This window comes from Silurus meridionalis, chromosome 2, assembly GCF_014805685.1.
Source record: "Silurus meridionalis isolate SWU-2019-XX chromosome 2, ASM1480568v1, whole genome shotgun sequence".
In the NCBI taxonomy this organism is placed as follows: Eukaryota; Metazoa; Chordata; class Actinopteri; order Siluriformes; family Siluridae; genus Silurus; species Silurus meridionalis.
Window position 1 is genome coordinate 33,357,300 of NC_060885.1, and position 16,918 is coordinate 33,374,217.

Genomic DNA, 16,918 nt, shown 5'->3' on the forward strand with positions numbered 1-16,918 from the left:
ATTTCATGTATATTAATAAATATGGCTTTGGAAGAACATTTATTTATTATTATTATTTTCTTATTTCAAAACCAGAGCAATCTTTCCCCACAGACAAATCAAACTGACACATAGATTTCTATTATGACCATAAAATAAAAGAAAAACAAAATAAAAATCTCGGTATCGATATGAATCGTTATCGACTAGTATCGAATCAAACAGAAACACCATGTTATCGCCTATCCGTGGTTCATGTTCTAAACGCCTCCGTGCTGAATGTCAGGGCGCTTCTTAGTGAGTAGAAGCCGTTGTTTAAGACACTACTTAGGGAGCCTGCATAGGGGACGAGCACGGAGTTTGAAAACCGCAGTGTTTCGGGAAGTCCGTGGAGTTCGAGGGGAAATTCTGCACACGGTTGGCCATTTTGTTAAAGGAATCTGATGAGGAGAAGTGAGATCCGCTCAGCTCGGAATCTTCTCACGTTAGCACGAAGATAATTAGAATCGAAAGCAGAATGTTGGAGTGAATGAAGGTCTGAGGAATTCAGAAAGAAATCACAAATCCGATCTTCTACGGTGTAAAAGCTCCGGGACAGGATGAGGGCGAGGTTGAGCTTCGTGCTGCCGTTATGTGCGTCTCTGATCACCACAGTGTGTGCTGGTGAGTTAACCGGGTTCTCATGGGTTAGTTAAGCAGGTAACTAGTTAATCTGCTCGGTGTGTTTATTTCGCTCGTGCTCGTGTTTACCAGGTGACTGCGTGGAGAACAGATGTGCTGTCATGCACGTCCCCGTTAAACTCCTACTGTAGCTCAGGGCTCTGAACTCAATCCGGGGGTTTGGGATGAAGATTAAATATCATTCAATATAAAAGTAATATTTATATATAAACTTGGGTATGCAGCTTTCCTGAATCTGGATTATTGTCTTACACGTCATCGCGAGTTGTAATAAATGTGTAGTTAAATGTATATAATATAAACAAACAAACAAACAAAACACAACACAACACAATGCATTTGAGATGTTCAAACCGGAAGATGTTCAAACCAGAAGATCAAATATACAACGGTATAAAAGCTCGGAAAGTCCTCGTAGTGCTAAAATATTTACGAGGTCACGTGACCATCTGCGTGTTCACCAGAGAAAATAAAGGTTTTATTAAAGTATCTGATGTATTGATGTATCTGATATATCTGATGTATTGATGTATCAGATGTATCTGATATATCTGATTTAATTGATGTATCTGATATATCTGATGTATTGATGTATCAGATGTATCTGATGTATTGATATATCTGATGTTTTGATGTATCTGATGTATCTGATATATCTGATGTTAAAATATTAGCAACAATGAATAAAGAAGTGTGTGTGTGTGTGTGTGTGTGTGTGTGTGTGTGTGTGTGTGTGTGATCAGTGTTTAGGCATTGGGAATAATTGTAATCGGTGATTGTTGGAAACAACAGTGTTTTGTGAGTGATTATTGGAAATAATTGTGATCAGTGATTTGTCGTTAACATTTGCTTGTTAGAAACGTTTGTGATCAGTGATTGGTGGTTAGAAACATTTGTGATCAGTGATTGGTTGTTAGAAACATTTGTGATCAGTGATTGGTTGTTAGAAACAATTGTGATCAGTGATTGGTCGTTAGAAACAATTGTGAGCAGTGATTGGTTGTTAGAAACAATTCTGATCAGTGATTGGTTGTTAGAAACATTTGTGATCAGTGATTGGTTGTTAGAAACATTTGTGATCAGTGATTGGTTGTTAGAAACATTTGTGATCAGTGATTGGCCACTGAAAACAACAGTGATTTGTGATTGATTATTGAAAATAATGGTAATCAGCGATTGGTCGCTGGAAACAATTGTGAGCAGTGATTGGTTGTTAGAAACAATTCTGATCAGTGATTGGTTGTTAGAAACATTTGTGATCAGTGATTGGTTGTTAGAAACAATTGTGAGCAGTGATTGGTCGTTAGAAACAATTGTGAGCAGTGATTGGTTGTTAGAAACATTTGTGATCAGTGATTGGTTGTTAGAAACAATTGTGATCAGTGATTGGTTGTTAGAAACAATTCTGATCAGTGATTGGTTGTTAGAAACATTTGTGATCAGTGATTGGTTGTTAGAAACAATTGTGAGCAGTGATTGGTCGTTAGAAACAATTGTGAGCAGTGATTGGTTGTTAGAAACATTTGTGATCAGTGATTGGTTGTTAGAAACAATTGTGATCAGTGATTGGTCGTTAGAAACAATTGTGATCAGTGATTGGTTGTTAGAAACAATTGTGATCAGTGATTGGTTGTTAGAAACATTTGTGATCAGTGATTGGTTGTTAGAAACATTTGTGATCAGTGATTGGTTGTTAGAAACATTTGTGATCAGTGATTGGTTGTTAGAAACATTTGTGATCAGTGATTGGTTGTTAAAAACATTTGTGATCAGTAATTGGTTGTTAAAAACATTTGTGATCAGTAATTGGTTGTTAGAAATGTTTGTGATCAGTAATTGGTTGTTAGAAACATTTGTGATCAGTGATTGGCCACTGAAAACAACAGTGATTTGTGATTGATTATTGAAAATAATGGTAATCAGCGATTGGTCGCTGGAAACAAGGATGATCAGTGATTGGTTGTCAGAAACAGTTTTGCTTGTTGGAATACTGCCAATTCTCTGTCACTTTGTCAATCACAGTGACGCCACCCAACAATGAATTGTTTGTCAGCTCATGTATGTAGAAGAGGGTAGACAGCTTTCCTCTGAGTGCGTCGTTGTTTCATGAGATGCAGCAGTCCAAAAAAAGAAACAAAGGGCACACTTGTGTGTTGGCAGTGGTGTTTTAGAGAACTGCTTAGTCAGCAGGAATGTACAAATTGCCAGATTGACCAGGTATTTCTCTTGGAAAGTATTTATAATATAAAACTAACAGACAAAAAAGAAATGCTGCCAAACCTAACAAAGCTACACCGAGTCAGTCCTGCTGGACGCCGTCTGCTCTCAGAGTCAGTAATGTCACCTGTAACTGTAGACTGTAACAGGATCATGATTTTCAGACCTGGTTTCATGTTTTGGATGAGCCGAGAGACTCGTCTCAGTATGGACAGATCCCTTGCAGTGTTCACATGTTGTACGACTTCTAACGCTTTGCATGTTCAGACCTGTTTATTCTCTTTAGATTCATTCTGCTGGATCAGTGGTTTAGAAACGTCTCAGACGTCAACACATATCCTGGTTTCTTCAGCAATAAAAAGATTTTAAGGAGATGATGATTTACAGAAGAGCTTTCTAAGCGGTTTTTAATGTGGGGAAGTGCATCGGCATTTCTGCGATGTCGTTACTTTTATGTTCGCCCCGCTTCCGTTTTGTACCGTGCGGTGTTTTGGTAGTTAAAAATAAGCGAACTGAAATCATCGTAATCAAACTGCATATGAAATCGTTTGCCAACAGAAGGTCAAGTGTCAGATTCAGTATAAAGCACAAGAGCGATGCTGTTTGTTTTGTTTTTTTTTTGTTTTTTTTCCTCACATGGGTTTTTTATTTTCACACTTCTAAACCACACTGAAGGTTGATCTGTAAGGTTACGAGAAAACACGCCGAAGGTGCTTGTGGTTAGAAACAGAAAGTAAGTGTAGGTTAAACCACTGTTTTCCTGTGATTGTTTATTTATTTATTTTTATATATTTTGTTGCCTTTCTTTTCGTAGCGTTACTGTAACACCGATCCTCTATGTTGTCACGAAAGTTTGCGAAGCCTTAATATATACAGTACCTCACAAAAGTTAGTACACCCCTCACATTTCATCCTCTTTAGTATCCTCTTAAGGGACAATACTATAGAAATGAAACGTGGGTATATTTTAGAGGAGTCGACGTGCAGATTGTACAGCAGTACAGATTTACTGTGCTCTAAAAAAACAACATACAGCCATTATGTGTTTTCTAAATAACTGGCAACAAATGTGAGCACACCCTGAGTAATAACAGCTGTACGTGGAGCAACCGTGCAAAGCCACATGTCCTATTCATCATGTTCATGTTTTTGTCTGCTTGACAGGACCAGACAAATCAGTGTATCTTGACTGAGTTACAGTACAGTGGTCAGGGTCATAACCGAGGTTTTCCAATTCGAGATTCACTCGGAACAAACCTCGTGCTGTGCATCAGGCGCATGAGACGCATCAGTGCTGCAGCGCTGCTTTAGAGGTTGCAGAAACAGAAGGCCTGCTTTTAGTTTGCAGGCCTGTTTGCTGAAGACGGCATGTCCAAGAGCATGAATTAGTGGAACCATATCCTGTGGTCTGATGAGACTAAGATAAACAGAGGACAGTAAATCTGTAAATCTGTACAGCTGCACGTTCACTCCTCTAAAATATATATCCAAGATTCAATTCTATAGTATTGTTTTTTTGAGAACGTAAGAAAACAGTTGCTGAAATGTGAGGGGTGCACTCATTTTTGTGAGATACTGTATACGCGGTGTTTATTTCACGATAAGAACCAAATAGATCAGCAATTATTTATTCCTTTACTGCAATACAAAAATATTATGTTGAAAACGGCACTGAGGGTTTTTTTTAAGGACGCTACATCGTTGCTTGCAGAAGATTTATTATGTACAAATTGCATTTTTTGGATATTCGCCAGACTACGTCATAATACGTGACTGTCTCCTTTTAAAGGCAATTGAAAATGAATGTTTATTATAGACAAGAGTGTTATAATATAGTAATAATATATAGTTAAACCGTAATGAGGACTAACTAAGAGTGAAAGAGACACTTTCCCACACAGCTATTTACATACCACAGACCACGGTGCTTACGCTGGCACGGAAATCACAATGTAGCTTGTGGTGCAATGTTCTCCTTATTCATGCTCTCATATAATACTGGTGTTTTGCTGCACATTTCAAATTCAAATTTTGAAATGTATTTTGAAACTTTGAAAATTTGTCAAGATGAAGATGAAGGAACTAATCAAAGGATTTAAAAAAGCAGAAAGATCTTTATTGTGGCCTAGAAGCGACTTTGTTTCACATTCACTGAGTATAATTGTAAAAGCACGTGCATTCATCTCAAAGACTTCTGATACATGAATGTTTCGGTTTAGACGCAGAATAAACGACTGTTTAAAGTGCTACTGAGCTCAATGGCAAAGCAGGAAAAGTAGGTTTGTCTGGTCTGGTTTTTAGTGGTGGGAATATAATGATTGTATTGTTAAAAGTGTACAAAAAAAGCTACTTGTATTCTTTAAAAAAAGGATTCAAATGAATATAGTGAGCGATTTCTCTGGACGGATATGTTGAGTTTGTTTTTTGTGTTGTTACGCTCCCATGTGCTGGTATTCGTTTTTGATTAAAGCCATTGTGTCTTATCACTGTATTGTTCACGCAGAACGAAGATAAAATGGAAACTTCCAAAGAGGAAGTACATCCAAGACTGCTTCAATGTAGGGATTAGGCTTTGAAATATTCATGGTAGGATTATAGTTTGATGAATTTATCCAAATGAGCCTCAAGGTCAGAATTCAGATTTGCAACATCGAGATGATAGGAACTGGTGGCGCTCCTAAAGCTTGACTTTCATCTCTGGGTTCATATGAGTACATTCTAGGTTCAGCGTACATCCGGAGAGACGAGCGCAAACTGCTGAAAAAAAAAAAACTTTTATTTTTTTTTTAAAAGGGGGAAAAAAACGTGCTTTGAGACTTCCTCTTGTTCAAGATCGAGCAATGTGTGTCAACAGGAATGTACGTGTTAAAAAGGACGTACAGACTCTTCTTCCATTTCCTCTTTTTAAAAGTCTGAGTAGATAACGAAACAGATGCCCCAAAAAAAAACTTCTTCAGAGTAGGTTTTGAGCTGAACGAATGTCTGCATGTAACTGGGGCAGACGGGAAATCATGCGTTTGTTTTTTTTCAGAACACTTTTGCGTTAATTGTTCATTGATCTCTACTGAGCTTTTAAAGCTGTCTACATGTCGGACCGCCATTCTCCGTCCAGAACCAGTTTAATTCTTAATCCTGGCAAAGGATCCACATTAAGTTCCTATTCATTGTTGTAATAAGCTTCACTCATCTGGGAAGATGTTTCACCAGATTTTGTGGTGCTCCTGCAGCTGCACGGGTGTCAGTAAAGTCATGTAGTGATGTAGGTGAGGATTCATTCCAAAGGTGTTCAGTAGAGCTCTATAGCAGGAGATCTTCCACTATCTCCATGTAGACTATTCAAGGAGCTGGCATTGTGCACAGGGGCGTCGTCATGCTGGAACAGGTTTTTGATCCTAATACTTTTGTCTATATTGTGTAGTTGCTCTCTGCAGTGAACGACCAAGTTCCTGTTTGTCGAGCCATGCATCCTGTGTAAACTTTATCAGACTTTCTGCGGTAGGGCATTTACCAGTGTAGTGGAAGGCTTTAGAGAAGGAACTGTATTTTGAAGTCATGAAGAGATCATAGATGTATTGAAAGATATTTTGTTGTTAGAAATGTACATGATATCATTTCAGTGACTTCATTCTTTAAATTATTTCATTCTTTTCTTCCTGACGTCGTCTTGCTGTTGCTCAACAGTGCAGCTTGGCAGAAGTTTGAACATCTTGGTGTTGCACACGTACTGCGTAGCGTTAATGCAGAAGTGGAAACCCTTTTTCTTCGAATCGCAATATTTTACCAGCTTAAAGGCCGATTTCTTAATGGTTGCATCCAAGATGCAGAATGAGACTGTGAGGTTCTCTTACACAATCGATGCATTTCTATGCATACGAGCTTTAACTTACTAACACGGCACACGGTCCTGAATACGCCCATATCTTAAATGTCTTTAAGGTGTAAAAACTTGACAGTTTTAACAGTCAGATCATTGTAAAAAACAACCAAAAAAAAAAACCCAAATCTAATTAACTGTGGTGCAATTTTAAAACTATATGGACAAAAGCATTTAGACACCTGACCTTTCCAGCCAGTCAGCTCCATGTAGAACAGAAGCGGGTCTGGACTTTGCTACTGGGCCTGGTCTTTGGTTGCACTGTCCTACGTCTCTGATCCTTTCTTTGATTCAGGTCCTCACAGTCTTGACACCAGGATTTAAACTTGAGCCACTCTGCTGGATCAAGTAGAGTGTAAACTGCACCAGACTGCTAAAACGTGTCATCTGAACGAGGCACGTAGATCTGGGGGTAGTTTGGTGAGCAAACGGGCTACATGTGACACTGTAGTTCCACGTTACCGTCAGGACCTAATGTCTTCAGGGCAAACTGGCTAAATCTCCTGGCTGAACATCAGGAGCATCCATGACTGCTGCTATATTAGATAATTAATGAAGTCGTCCAAATCCGTCATTAAGTGCAGTCATAACGTCTCAGAAATGAGTCTGCTATTAGACACGCCTCTTCAAACCTCAGGTGGTCTAGAAGAACCTGATGCTTGTACACAATGTAAGGAGAAAAGTACTGGAGATACCAGTTGTATCGTTCATCATTTCTATGTAGGAGCATGACATTTTTCCTTCACATGAACAAGGAGACCCAAAATTGTTCCAGCATGACAATGCCATTGTGCACAAACCCAGCACCATGAAGATCTGCTTTACATGAGTTGGAAGATATCTTGCTATAAAGCTCCAAACCTACAGAACACTTTTGTAATAAATGTGAACGCTGACCGCACACCAGATCTCCTCACCTTCTCACCTACATCAGTTCCTGACTTTAGTTTGTCATTGAATGAGCACAGATTTCCAAACATTTAGTGGAACATCTTCCCAGAAGAGTGGAGGTTATTATAAAAGCAAACGGGGACTAAACGTGTCCGCAAAAATTTAGCCCAGAGTGTATATGCCAGTAAAGTTTATGTACTTTTTTCTCTTCTTTTCACAGTTCCTCTTCCCACTGTCACTAATATCAGTTTGTCGTGCCACAATCTGAAGAATGTGTTAAGCTGGAAATACAACGAACCTGATCATCCTGAATTCATCATCAACATCCAAAATTATGGAAAGTAAGTTAGTGAACGGAGTCTAAAACTGGATTTCTAAAAGTTAATGCAGAACATTTTGTAGACGTTTAAAATAAAAGAAAAACATCTAATTGTTTATATTTAGTTTTATGTTCTTTGATTTTATTTATTTTTTTAGCAGTTTATAAAATATATATTCTATTCCTTTATAATCTATTCCAAATATGTGTATATATTTCTTATTTAAGGATACATTCTATTCATTTTTATATATTTTTAAATATATAAAATCACTTAAAACTTGTTTTTTTATCATTTGGCTCATTTTAAAGAATTAGTGCAAAAAATATTATAATATTAGAAAAATTTGACTATATTTACACCTCAAATATTGTTTTTTTATATTTTATTATTATTAGTAGTAGTAGTAGAAGTTCTATAGTAGAAAGAGTAGTGCTAGTATTGGTTTTTATTTATAATAATAATAATTATTATACTAATCAAAACCTTATAACTTTAAACCAGGCAAATTGAATTCAAGAAGTTTGTCCATTTAGTTAAATAAATAATAATTAATTATATAAAATGCTTTTTATGAACATTAACGTTAACTGTTTCCGGTTATCTACAGTGGATTAACAACAGTTCGCACCAACGCCACCTTCCTGGATATCACCGAATACACACAAGGTGCAGAAAACAGTTTCTACGTAACAGTGGAAGCTGAAGGATCGGAACAAAACGCTTCATCTCAAGGCATTTCGTTCAGCTACAACGAAGACGCGCCAACTGACATCACTTGTATGTGTAAACCAATCCAAACCGCCGAACGATACTCTTCTACTGACTCTTATAACCACATCATTCCACACCACACCTGGAGTTTTCCTTCTATTAGTATTATTACAAATATTAACATTTTTATAACTGAAAATTCTACATTGCATCAGTTATAAGATAAGCCACTGTGTGTGTGTGTGTGTTTTCCTTGTTAGTCTTATAACTGTATTTTGTTTGGATCTCACTGTAGGTGTGGTGGACTTCCCGGCGTTAGAAGTTTCCGTTCTTCCACACAAAGTCATACTCTCCTTCAGACATCCCTCCAACGTCCATGAAGATGAATCTTTCAATGACGATTTTCAGTACACTATTTCTTATAACGGGGTAAGATCACAATATTGATCATTGATTGATTGATTGAGTCCAGAGGTTCCTTTAAAATATCTGATACAGCTGTGGAACTCACAAAAGGTTCGCAGAAAAAATAGAGACCTGTAAGGTATCGACTGTACATCTAACATCCCACACATGCACAGCTGTACAGAGTGAGTGATCCACACACACACACACACACACACACACACACACACACACACACACACACACACACACACACACACACAAAACCCACGCTTATTCATTGTGGTTACATTTTGATTTCAATTGAGTCAGAAACGTATCAACTGTCAGTCAGCATTAAATGCGACTCACTGATTCGCTCCAAATTCCCAAATGGATCATGTACAGTTACATAATCAATAATCCTTCATGCTCGAGGACAAGACAGATGAGAGACATGTTTGCTCCCCTTTTTTTTCCCTCTTCAAGCACAATGCTTTTATACAGAAATAAACGTCACACTCCTTTTGGCCAATCAGATTGTGTTTGAATAATTATATATTTTAATAGAACAAAGGATGAGTTTGTTGTCTCACAAAACCAATAGTATGAAGATTTTAGATCCTAAGGACTGTGTACCTTCTGGACAAGGAAAAAATTTTGAAAGAGAATCTGCTAAATGTTTATTGCTCCAGAACAAACCGACGGGAAAATTAATTCTCCAGTTTCTTCGTGGGTGCACAGTGAAGGAAATCAAAAGGAAACTAAAACAGAAAAGAATGCTAGAATTTTTTATTGTCTAATTGCAGAAATAATACGTCACAGTCATTTTAGATCAGAAGTAGGCGGAGCTTAATCAGTTTATATGACAGCACAAAATCTTTTTACATTTCTTGCTAAAAACCCCACTGTTTCCACATGTTCACACACCAAATACTCTGATTTCGAGGAAGACGATGTCCCTGTTTTCGACATTCTAACATAATATTAAGGTGTAGTTTCAGCTACAGTATTTAGCCTCTCAGTTCCCTCACTTCCTGTCATAAATTAAAAGTCATTTTTTTGACTATTGATTTTCGTAGTTTGATTCTGGACTATAACAAAAAAACAATTCATAATCTCTTAACCAAAAAGCTCACGGACCTCCTAAAGCCCTATTTTTCTGTCTGGCGGAAATGCAAAGGTTCAGGAAACTTGGGTAGAACTGAAGGAAAATCTGTTTCAAATCCGTCCTTTGCAGCAGCTGTTCCTTTGTTCCCTTGTTCCTTTGATATGTACTATGATACTATTGTTAGAAACTGAATAAACAGATGTTTATCTGCTGCCCTCTGTGGCAAATAGATTGAAATTCTTTTTTTTTATTATTATTAACCCACTCAGTAGCATAATAATACTTTTTGTAGGCAACTTCAATTTTAAATGTTACACTGACAAAAATATTTGTGTGCTATTTCAACATCCTATTCCACGTTTAGTCCTCATTTGCTGTTGTCATTTACCGAGGTCGAACGATTTTTAGAATTATCAGCAAAAAGCCATACCGATAGTTTTTCCGGGTTGCGTCTGTGGCTGGAGCGGTCCTGTGTCGTTATACAGTACAAGAGCGGCCTCTAGAGGCAAATCACTGAACCACATGCTGTTTATTTGACGTCTTTTTTTATTCATTTTGGGTGTAACCGTTTTTTTATTATTATTTGGAGTGATACTTTTTGTTTCAGCTTTTCTTAATATTTTTGATTATAATTAATATATTCATACTTATTTAGTTTACCACATTTTCATGAGTCAGTACTGTTTTTTTTTTTTTTTTTAATAAAGTATTATTTTACATTTAGAATTATGTGTTGTTTATTTTATCCTGTATCAGTTTTAAAAACTAAAATTAGTCGATTAATCGGTTAACGGAAAATACGATCCAACCTAGAAATTGGTATCGATAAAATCAGTCAACCTCTAATAATAACCTCGACTCTACTGTGTAAATGTTCCACTAGATTTTGTGGAGATTTGAGTTCATTCAGCCACAAGGGTATGTCAAAATCTGCTTTTTTTGTTGTTTCCCCCAGACAGAGAAAACGTGTACTTGTATGGTGGAAGAAGAAGAAGAAGAAGAAGAATGCACTGAAGAGTTACACCTATACGAAAGTCTTAATGGGAGGTGCATTAATCTACTCATCAAAGGAACTATTAATAGCATTCCAATGGAAATTTCCAGAAAGGTGTGCGGCGATAAAGCTGTTTATACGGGTAAGATTCATCTCTTCTGCTCAAATGCTGCATGCTGTTTTATATTTATATATAAATCTCATTAGCGGATTTATTTTTTAATAACCTGCACATTCCAAAGTGCTTTACTCCCCTACACATTTATTTTTCACTACTGAAATGATTAAGTATTGGAATGTGAGTGTAAACCGGTTTGCGTAAACCAGTCAGCCATAACATTAAAACCAACTTGCGGCGACCTCTGGAGAAGGTGTGCTGTGGACTCTAGGACCAAGACTCCAGCAGTAGATACTTTAAATCCTGTAAATCATCTTCACATGTGCTACAGTAGATCATCTGTGTTAACTGTCCAGACCGACTAGCTTTCACTCCCAAACTCCCAACACTGCATACTGGGAACATCTCAGAAGACATATCGTTTTGAAGATGTTCTCAACCAGACGTCTAGACGCCACACTTCGTACCCTACTGCATAATTTATGATGTGGTTGATGAACAGGCATAATGCATACTCCAAAATCTAGTAGAACATCTTCCCAGAAGAGTGGAAGGAATTATGTGGAATGCAATAATACTTATACTTATACATACTTATGACCTAATGTCCACAAACCTTTGGCAATATAGTGCCGAATATAGTGGCAGTATATCTGGACAGGTTGCGAGATGTTTGGTACGAGATGGTCGATGTTCTGGACTTCAGCGGTCACTGGTTTTAATATTATGGCTGATCAGAGCACTTGTATTTGACTCAAAGTTGTTTTGTATTTGTTTTTTTTTTGTTTGTTTACAGACTGGGTGTTGCTTTTAACCATTCTGATATGCTGCCTGGTTGGATTTCTGCTCTTAATGCTGTTGGTATTCCTGGTTTACAAGAAACTCACTCAGCCTGACTCAGAAATCACCATCTTCACCAAACTCCTGGTAGGATGTTTAGACTGTTTGTTAGACAGTGTTTATATTTGCTGAGTGTTGAGTCTGATTGTTAAACATAAGAATTATACCATTATTAGGAACACAGATATTTATAACATTTGGCAGACACCACGTTCCAGATCGACCTTCACCTGAGCAATTGAGAGTTAAGAGCCTTATACAGTGGCGTAGTGGTGCTGGGATTTGAACTTGTGACCTTAGTCTTATGCCTTAACCACTGAGATACCACCTCTGCCTATTCATGCAGATACCTAATCAGCCAATCAATCAATACAGGTCATATAGGTCAAGAGCTTCAGGTATAACGTGATGATTATCAAAAAAAAGATTTGATCTCTCTGACTTCATTGGCCTGAATTTTGTCATGGGGTATATCACATCATCAACTGCTCTTCTTGAGCTTCTTCGAATTTAACACCCAATCATTTTATTCGAGTCTATAAAGAATACTGCACGGACAGTCACAGGGAGCACCGACCTTCATAAGTCAGCGTGCAGGTTGCTGAGTGCAGACAATTGCAGGCGTATTAAGTAATAAATATTAATTTCATCGTCCTTTATGTCTCCTACAGAGAATTGTGAACTCCGATCACATCGTCAACGAGCCCGAGGAGCCTACGATGTCCAAGGTGACGACTCTAATCCAGGCCGCGCCCTTGGATTTCACCGATGAGCCTTCTTCAGACCCGTCCTTCACTCCGCTTGAAGAAAAACCCCTCGTCACTTCATACCCCCCCACTCACATATCCACCCACTTCAACGACGACGTCAATTTAACCGAAGAGCAGGACCAGGGAGAGATGACGGATGATGCAGATTCTGTAGGCTTTGGCAGCGGGAACAGCTTCTCGGGTTACGACAGCTGCAAGTTCCCCATCGATATGGGACAGGGAGACATAGTCGACGCCTACGGACCACGTAACCTACGTTAGCTCTCAAGCGTGCACTCTGGAAAGGTTTCAAGAGGTGGACAAGCGTCAAGAAATTCAGGACTAGGATTTGACCTGCAACGTTTACAAGAGCACAAGAATAGAGCGTGTTGGTGTATTATATTGGACCTTTACAGATCTGGCCTCCTTTAAAGACTTGCAAAGCATAATACAAAAAAAAAATGTTCCCTCTTACAGAAGACAAACCAGTCAAATTAAGAAAAACATTGGCATCTCATACATTAAATGAAATCATCTGAATGCTCCGCCTACAGTCTTGCAAGCAGAGTGGGTTTATGATCATTTTTTTTTATTTCACTCGCAAACCCTAGAAATGAAAAGTGGTTTCTGCGAGGCCAAAGTGCAGTGTGATACGGCATGGCATGCAAGTGCAAGTGGACAACAGGAGAATAAATACACACTCTAGTGTTTACTGTAGCTGCAATGAATTTAAAAATGTTCTATAATAATAATGAAAAAAAAAATGCTGCATGGATGCACTGCGCCCTCTATCTTCAGCTTGCGGTAGTAGCATTTCTGCCATGTTTCAGGGAATGACTTAATAGAAGACACTGAGGAATAAGGAACGTTTATTGGCTTCTAAGCACCTTGACAAAGTTTCCTGATTTTTCTGCCAAACGCCATTAGCTGGAAACGGTCTTTATCCGGCAAAGAGTATCCAACAATGTGAGCAATTTCTTTCCGGCTTTTCTGCCTTCTTGATTTTAGAAGAAAAGCTAAAACGAAGCACCGAGCGATCGGTTTTATTGCTGTTGTGTAAAATGCAATAAAGACCATTGTTCGGGTTTTCAGTTTAGTTTTTTTTTTTCTCTTCCTGTAAAGAAATCATCGATGGACAATTATTTCTGTCTTTTTTAATTTTTTGTACATTTTATATTAACTTTAAACTAGAGTGTGAAAATTACCAAAAAAATTGCCAAGTAAATTACAGAGCGAGTTACATCAATTCGATGTGAAGTCTTGAATTCTGACAATGCGCAGAATGTGAAGATGTTGGTAATGATGTTGTTGGCCGAAATGCGGGTAAAGAACTTCAGACGTTAAAAAAAAAAAACCCTGGCTTTGCTATATGCAAAAAAAAAATTCATGAGATTTCGTTCCGGCACGATTATCGTCTGTTATTTGTTTTAGCACTTAAACTTTTTTTTCCTCCCCGGATTGTGAATAGCAACAATCAGTGTGCTTGGGGTTTTACTTTAACAGTAGCCGGACCAAATCAGTGTCTTTAAAGCATTAAAACTGTAACACTCTCCGTGCGGAATGCAATCATTACTCATCATTGTAGATTCAAATAATACCATCACTTCAGCTTAGCATATTGCCTTCGCAGTATTTACAGGTTTCTATGTACACTTTAAGCAAAAAATCAATATACTCAGTCTATGTACACTTAAAGGAAAAACTTCAGCTGCATGCTTTACAGAAATTATAACATTTCATTGTGGTCTGTCATTTGTTTATGTGCTGGGAAAAAAACCCAGCATCATATAACCATGTAATTTTTGTGTGTTTGATTTGACAAAGTCAAAATAAACATTCCTTTTTAAGGTTTTATTTAACAGACAGAGTTTTACAGACTGTCTTTTAGAATGTCTCTTTATCTTTGTAGACACAATGTTTTTTTTATCATAAAATTCTATTGATTGATTAATTGATAAGTTAATTAAAAAAGCAGGAAGTGATGTAGAAGGATAAAAGTTCATGAAGACGACAGAAAAGATGCAACAACCAACTTTTACCAAAAACAGAAATTAATGTAAATAAAAACAAAAAAATACAATTATTTCATTGATTAATTACTTTGTTTGTTTAATTTCCACCTAGATCATTAAGAGACTGAAATGTAGAAGATCTTATTTGGAGGTTTTTGGAGGGTTTTTTCTTCACCAAGTGCATTAATGCTTATTTTGTGCTACAAAAGGCAGTGATTTCACTTAAAACTAGAAATTAGGTTATTTTATAAATATGTGTATGTAAAGTAAAATATCTAAACAAAAACCTTTTTGAAGGAAAAATCCTACCTCACTAGGCGGCGCTGTTTCAGATGTCACTGTGGAGTACGGGAGGTTTGCGCATGCGCGGCTTGTCGACAAGTCCCGCCCCCATTGCTATTATTGGTTACTTGCTTCCTACACAAACAGTTCACTGATTGGACGAATGACCTGCGAAGACCGGAAATTAGGAATGCGTCAATGGCGTCGCCATCTTGGAAAGAGCAAAGTTGATTGATTTTAATTGAAGGTAGATTTTTTTTAATAAAAAAAATAGACATGATAAGAATATAATAATAATAATATAGTAATAATAATATACAATTACAGTGACCAAACAAAAGGAGTAAACAATTACAAGGAACAAACAAAAGGAGTAAACAATTATAAAGAACAAACTTATACATGTTCTTTTATAAATCCTTATTAAATGATTAGCTATTATTTGTGTAAAGCTGCTTTGAGACAATGTCCATTGTAAATAGCACTATAAATAAATTTTATCACATAAGATTTATTTTATTTTTATGTGTTTTATTTAAGGGTGTTTATTAATGCTTATAATTGATTCATGTAATGCAGGACTACATATGAATAGTGTTTATTTTTTATTTGGACCCCAGTACTTCAGTATACACATGACAGTGTGGATGAAGACTAGTTTGAAGTCCACCTTATACCATTAATTGGCAGGTGACAAAAGCTAGAATTGTACTAGAAGACTATTCTTATAGAATATCTTTGCTCATGGTGATTTGATGATGTTGTTGGAGAGAAATGTCCCACACACTGCTACATAATCTCCCATAAGCATACACTGGGTTGAACAGAATTTAACTTATTTGTAGATATGCAGTCTAATATGCCATGTCCAATTCATCAATTAACTGTCCTTCTTGAGTTAAAACGATTGTGTTAGAAAGCAAACATTTAAAAATAGGCAGGACAGAGGTTCATGTAAAACTTTGTCAGGCACATTTGTTCTAGACTATGAACCAGGTCAGGCTTATGTGTCCTAGACTGAGGATCAGGACAGACTCATGTGATTTAGACTCTGGACCAGGACAGACTCGTGTGACCTAGACTATGGACCAAAATGGGCTCATGTGCCTTAAAACTACTCACCAAAAATAGGCTCATGTGCTCTAAACTATGGACTGGGACAGGCTCATGTGCCTTAGACTATGGACCAGGTTGGGCTCATAGACCAACGATGTCTAACTATGGACCAGGATGTGCCCTAAACTATGGGTCATGTGATTTAGTTTATGGACCAAGGCAGGATTGTGTAATTTAAACAATGGACATGTAGATCGACAAATCTTACATTAAAATATTGTTCCTATCTGGGAATTTCCAAACAAGTGAATTTAATATTTATTCAATGTGAAAAAAAAGTATTTCTTCTTCTACATTGTCTTGTTCATTGTACAATTACTAAATATTCATATATTACAATATTACCTTAAATAATGAATCATTTTTTATAACTGTAACGAAAGAGAAGTCAAGTCCATTGTAGACTAATTATAATGAATAGTGATTGGGTCCAAAAATATTGCTTAAAAAAAACGATATCGTCGATACTGAATCAAAGTACGCCCATACTTTCTCTATCCCTGATTGAAAAGGCCATCTGGTCCTTTCCAATATGGCGGCTGTTTGGACGTGTTAGAGGAGCAGCCACCACGGTTTGGGCGTGAATTGTGTGCCAGTGCAGAGAGAGGAGGCGGGATTTTTCTCTTAGGCAGAGGT

The 16,918-nt window shown here is 37.2% G+C and overlaps 1 protein-coding gene and 1 long non-coding RNA gene across 2 annotated transcripts; one reads left to right on the forward strand and one right to left on the reverse strand.

The window, feature by feature from the left end:
• The first annotated feature begins 358 nt into the window (after positions 1–358).
• ifngr1l (interferon gamma receptor 1-like) lies at positions 359–14,735 on the forward strand. The gene is made up of 7 exons (XM_046868287.1): positions 359–642; positions 7,863–7,983; positions 8,573–8,742; positions 8,972–9,105; positions 11,127–11,307; positions 12,080–12,210; positions 12,795–14,735. Exons 1-7 carry the CDS (start codon positions 579–581, stop codon positions 13,152–13,154), a joined length of 1,161 nt encoding a protein of 386 aa, XP_046724243.1. The 5' UTR covers positions 359–578; the 3' UTR covers positions 13,155–14,735.
• Positions 14,322–16,831, reverse strand: LOC124398229. The gene is made up of 2 exons (XR_006928033.1): positions 16,772–16,831; positions 14,322–15,334 (listed from the first exon to the last, which is right to left on the reverse strand). It is a non-coding gene; the product is annotated as an uncharacterized LOC124398229 (long non-coding RNA).
• Positions 16,832–16,918: the final 87 nt, after the last annotated feature.

What these genes read in the sequence shown, in the direction of transcription:
- ifngr1l (XM_046868287.1), top strand. Translation starts at nt 579, where the DNA reads ATGAGGGCGAGGTTGAGCTTCGTGCTGCCGTTATGTGCGTCTCTGATC. An exon ending in AACATCCAAAATTATGGAAA is followed by an intron (nt 7,984 to 8,572) that starts GTAAGTTAGTGA and finishes GGTTATCTACAG; the next exon opens with TGGATTAACAACAGTTCGCA. An exon ending in CGCGCCAACTGACATCACTT is followed by an intron (nt 8,743 to 8,971) that starts GTATGTGTAAAC and finishes ATCTCACTGTAG; the next exon opens with GTGTGGTGGACTTCCCGGCG.